Source organism: Carassius carassius, chromosome 3, assembly GCF_963082965.1.
Source record: "Carassius carassius chromosome 3, fCarCar2.1, whole genome shotgun sequence".
In the NCBI taxonomy this organism is placed as follows: Eukaryota; Metazoa; Chordata; class Actinopteri; order Cypriniformes; family Cyprinidae; genus Carassius; species Carassius carassius.
The window spans coordinates 17413897-17419213 of NC_081757.1; the positions used below are offsets into that span (position 1 = coordinate 17413897).

General features: G+C 39.4%; 1 protein-coding gene across 1 annotated transcript; it reads left to right on the plus strand.

The window, feature by feature from the left end:
• Nucleotides 1–1772: 1772 nt before the first annotated feature.
• On the plus strand, nt 1773–5006 carry LOC132122001 (iroquois-class homeodomain protein irx-3-like). The gene is made up of 4 exons (XM_059531795.1): nt 1773–2212; nt 2891–3926; nt 4239–4305; nt 4665–5006. Exons 1-4 carry the CDS (start codon nt 2000–2002, stop codon nt 4717–4719), a joined length of 1371 nt encoding a protein of 456 aa, XP_059387778.1. The 5' UTR covers nt 1773–1999; the 3' UTR covers nt 4720–5006.
• The last annotated feature ends 311 nt before the right edge of the window (nt 5007–5317 follow it).

Sequence of the window (5317 nt, forward strand, 5' to 3'; positions counted from 1 at the left end):
ACGTGTCCATCCGAATTCAGAGCGCTGCAGGGCGGACTCCAACGCGCACGCTTAGCTATCCTTTCCCCGTGATTCCACCTTCACTAGTGATTTGAAAACGGTTATCTAAAATAATTATAGTAATAATAATAATAATAAAAAAAAAATGCAAATACCTGTAGGTAAATAAGACTATGAAGAAAACCAGACTGCATGAAACCTAGAGGGTTAGCTGTGTTTTGTATAATCCCAGATGGCGCAGTGCTGTGGGGTCAGCCGGGTGGGCTGAGAGCTCTTGTTAGCTCTGCAGGTCCGTGTGGGTGTTATTGACGGTTATGTAGTTATTACCATCCGCTCTGAATGGCATCAGACTGCTGTTCTAATTAATAAACCCCGTTATCCTGCATTGTTAGACGTCAAAACAGCAGGCACGTGGTAAGGAGAACATGGAAATCCGGGAGCCGTTAAATAAGCAAAGAGCCAATACAAATGGCATTCCTGATATTAGGATGCAATAACAATAACTAGGCTATCTCTTTAAAAGCAGATGGAAGGTTTAGGAGGAACATTGCGTTCTTGGAAACCACATCACATTAAATCCAAGCCGAATCTGATTCACCATAATCTTTCATTACTGAACTGAGATTTAGTCATCCTATATTCAAATAAACGAAACACGTTAACGCACTAATCGGTGCCGTTGTTTGGAAGACGATTATCAGACATATGATGACATTAGACTAGGAGCAATACGATTATAAATGTTTCCTGCATATTTTCATATATTGATTCAAGGAATTTGAATTGTGATCATAGTCCTTTGTTTTAATCCGTGTTATTTACAGAAGGGTGTGGATTATATCAGATCTTTTCAATGGATATATGTCTATCTGTAAAGTAATCCTGTAGGTTAATCGCCCAAAATATGTTTTTGTTTTTCTTTTTTTCTTCTTCTTTTTTGGAACAGAAGCTTTACACATGAATGAAATTGAAATATTTGCGATTATATTTTAATACGTCAAAAAGCCTTCAAGACTAACATCTTAAACACAGGCTATAATAATAATAATAATAATAATAATAATAATATAATACTAATAATACATTTCCATAGTTGAAGAAATTAAAATGCACCAAACTAAAGGGTAATTTGCAGAAATCCACAATACCGCATATGTAATATGAAATTATGCTGTTGTTCAGGCTTTTTTTTTCTCTCTCTCTCGCTCTCAACTTACTCTGAAGGCGAACGGTAACATGCCAGTGTTTTGATGTTTCACTAAAGGCATCAGAATAGACCCCGATTGGTTTGTTCCTTAAGATGAACTAAAACCGCTCTTCGCATAATATTTTCCTTTAGTATTTTTGTAAGAGAAATCACACAATTTTGGAGGCGGTGTGCTCTCCGATTTAAACTTTAAAGTTCTTCGTTTCACGTTGAAAAGACGCGAATAAAATAAAGACACAAAAGATCTGCGGGAAGTTAATGACTCAAGAGTAAAATATTTACCATTTTGTGGACGATCAAAATTTTTGAGAAGTAACACAAGAAATGGGAAAGGACTGAAGCGGCGAACAAATAACAAATGAAATGATTGGCGAGCCATAAAATGAGATTTGAAACTCATTCAAATAAGAGATGGCGACGTCAGAGGACTTATCCAGACGGAGAGCAGGAGCAGAGAGAGAGAGAGAGAGAGAGAGAGGGAGTGAGAGAGAGAGACGCTCTGTAAGTGGGGGTGAGACTTGAGAAATAGGAGGAGCTTCTGAACGACTAAAAATGTCAATCACAAAAAGGAGTTCCAATAATCTAAAGCAATCTGTAAGGACCTGACCTTAGTCCATTCAGATCAATAGGGAAGTAAGGGAGGAAAGCGCAATCGGATCGTTTACACTGGCTCTTTTGGAGGAAATATAGACTTCCCTGACAGTTTGTACTCATTGTAACGTGGATATCGTGGTGCGCACCAAGAGGGCGATTCGCCGCTTTTTGTGACTCCAGTAGACTTTCTACACAACAATGTCTTTCCCACAGTTGGGATATCAGTATATCCGACCAATATACCCGCAGGACAGGCAGGGGATAGGCAGTGCCCGAGCAGGGACAGACCTGAGCCCGTCCGGGGCGCTCTCTAATGTTCTCTCCACTATGTACGGATCACCTTTCGCTGCCGCACAAAGCTATGGAGCTTTTCTTCCTTATTCAAATGATCTGTCCATTTTCAACCAGCTGGTGAGTAATCATTTTATTTGTTGTGCTGTTTTCTCTTTCTCTCTCAAACGTCTCTCTCAGATGTAGTAAACCTAAAAAAAAAAGCTTAGTGTGTAACAAAATCATTTACTTTAGGTTTTAAAACCACTCATTACTGAATGCTAGTTTTCAAAGACGATGGTGAACTTTGCTGTTTACTCCGTTTGGTAAATACAAAATCAGTTGAAAAAGTAAAAATAAATAAAAAATAAAAATAATAATAATATTATTAATAATAATAATAAGTGCACAGTGCGAGTGCTTGTGATTTTAATTAATTCCAATAAGTTAAAATCGTTAAACAATTCTTACACATATTAATGAAGAAAAAAGATTAAGACTCATGCACAGAGTACATTTAAGTACATATATATGGGTGCATCTTGTCAATTTATTTGGAACAATTAATATAGCCTAAGTAAAGTGCAAGTTAACCTACTAAATAATGCCATTAATTAGGCCTATTAAAAAATAAAATAAAAAGTAATACAAAAATCTTTGCTTTTGTAATTGCTCACATTGACTGAAAATTCATATATTCCGCAACAATACACCAGGGAACTGCAACTGAGTACAACAAAACGTAGTAGCCTATCTGCCAGGCCAAGAATAATAATAGTGAATCGCAATAATGTTGGTTCCGTGTTCTGTGTTTTTAAGGGGGCACAGTACGAACTGAAGGACAGTCCGGGCGTCCAGCATCCTGGATTTGCCCACCATCATCCTGCTTTTTACCCATATGGTCAGTACCAGTTCGGAGACCCTTCCAGACCCAAAAATGCCACCAGGGAGAGCACCAGCACGCTCAAGGCCTGGTTAAGTGAGCACCGGAAAAACCCGTACCCTACCAAAGGCGAGAAGATCATGCTGGCCATTATCACCAAAATGACCCTCACTCAAGTGTCCACCTGGTTCGCCAACGCCAGGAGGAGGCTAAAGAAGGAGAACAAGATGACCTGGGCCCCACGGAGTCGCACGGACGAAGAAGGAAATGTTTACAACAGCGATCACGAGGGAGAGGACGGCGACAAACGCGAGGATGAGGAGGAAATCGATTTGGAAAATATTGACACGGAGAATATTGAGAATAAGGACGATTTAGACGAGCAGGACGAGCTGCATTCTGATTTGAAACTGGACGGCAGGAGCGACTCTGAAATTTCAGACGGCTATGAGGATTTACAAGGACCGGAGCAAAGGTTGTTCAAAGCGATGGTGAAAGACGGCAAAGAGATTCACGGCGACCGCGCAGAGCACTTTCACAATCACAGCCATCATCATCATCATCACCACCACCACAACAACTTAGAACAGGCCAACAGCGAACCGGTCAAACTCAACCAGGCCATCATCAACTCTCCTCCCTCAGAAAACAACCCACCTCCGGCTCCAAAACCTAAGATCTGGTCTTTGGCAGAGACTGCCACAACTCCAGACAATCCACGAAAATCTCCTCTGATGAACGGGACTTCCGCTGCGTCCGCCGCTCAGACCATCATCACTCCTCACAGACTTCTTTCGTGTCCCGTAGGGAAAATCCAGAGCTGGGCAAATCGGGGTTTCACCGCACACCAGCTCGCCTTGCTGAACTCAAACCACTATTTAGGACTCAGTAACCAGGCTTCGGCAAATGGCCTTGCCCTGTACAGCAGACAAACGGAGGACAGGAGTCAAAACTCCGAGTCCACAGTCACAGGTACATGTCACCCACACTGAGAAGCGCAGAGATGTGTAATTAATGCTTTTGTTGACAACATTAAGACTGTACTGACAGACTGGAAACGCACCATTCTTATTCCTCTCTGAATCCATTTTCATTTGATCACTACTGTGAATCATTCAAGTAAAAAGAATAACGCTTGAAATGCAAATGTCTAGTGGAGAGTACTTATATGATATAGGCTATATAAAGACTCTGCTTTTAAAATAGTAATAATAATAATAAATGTGCATTTACATTAATTTTTCTTTCCTTTTCTTCTTGTTGTTACTGGTTTTATTATTTTAGAAAGATCTAGTGCCTTGGAAGCAGAGAAAAAGTTGTTAAAAACAGCCTTCCATCCTGTTCAGAGACGGTAAGAGCGGAGATCTTACATTGCCTGTCCATGACTTTAATTTAGCAATTCAGCATTTACTTTTTTTTCTTCTTCTTTTTAATTGTTACTTGTTGTTATTTTTTACATTTGAATAATACATAATATTCATGCATGACTGTCTAGTCACGCATTCGGGTACTTGGTATACCATGGTTTTAAACATGATTTATATATTGTGCTTGTGCAATAATAAATCCATAATGTCAAACTAATAAATCTCCAGTGCGTCGATGCGATATTTCAGAATGTTGATTTCAGAAACGTTTGTCTATACTTGCCTGCAGATTTAGTTTTGTATTGGCCCCGTGTTTTTCATGCTTCCCTTCCTATCCCTATAGGCCCCAGAACCAGCTCGAAGCTGCCATGGTGTTATCCGCCCTCTCGTCCTCGTAGGCTTTTCTCTCTTTTTTGTTTACTTCTCATTTTAACCTGTGTAAGGAATGTAAAATAAAAATAACTCACTTCTGTATACTTACATTGTAAGCATGTCCTGTGTACAATGGCTGATGTTAATGCTGTCAGGCCAAGTAGTCTGTGAGTCCCATTTTCTTTTGTAAGCTCTGTGAGGATTTGATGTTGAAATGTTTTGTATATAACGTAAAGAAAATGTATATACTTGTGATCCAAAATTGTACAAGAAAGTCTATATTTTGGCTAATAAATGAACCGCTGCAACTTTACCGTCACTTTTCCTTTAAAAAAAAACGAAAATAAATGGAGTGGAGTGCTAATATTGTAAATGATATTACAAATGTCATGCTTTTCTTTGCGGAAATGGTTACCGTGTGTGTTTTGAAAGGCATGGGAAACGTTAACTCGAGGTTATTTGGTTTGAAACGGAGGATTTGAAGTATTTTCCTATTTCAGGGACTTAACTGTAATTAGCTCCTTCTTGAATCGCGCATTTGGATATTAATGGATGGGGATTATCCCCACCGAGGCGGAACAGCCAATATGAAATGAATAATTATTTCATTTATATTGGGTTGAA

Coding starts and splice junctions, on each gene's coding strand:
- LOC132122001 (XM_059531795.1), top strand. CDS start 2,000: ATGTCTTTCCCACAGTTGGGATATCAGTATATCCGACCAATATACCCG. Junction 3,927..4,238: donor CTCCGAGTCCACAGTCACAG/GTACATGTCACC, acceptor TTATTATTTTAG/AAAGATCTAGTGCCTTGGAA. Junction 4,306..4,664: donor TTCCATCCTGTTCAGAGACG/GTAAGAGCGGAG, acceptor CTATCCCTATAG/GCCCCAGAACCAGCTCGAAG.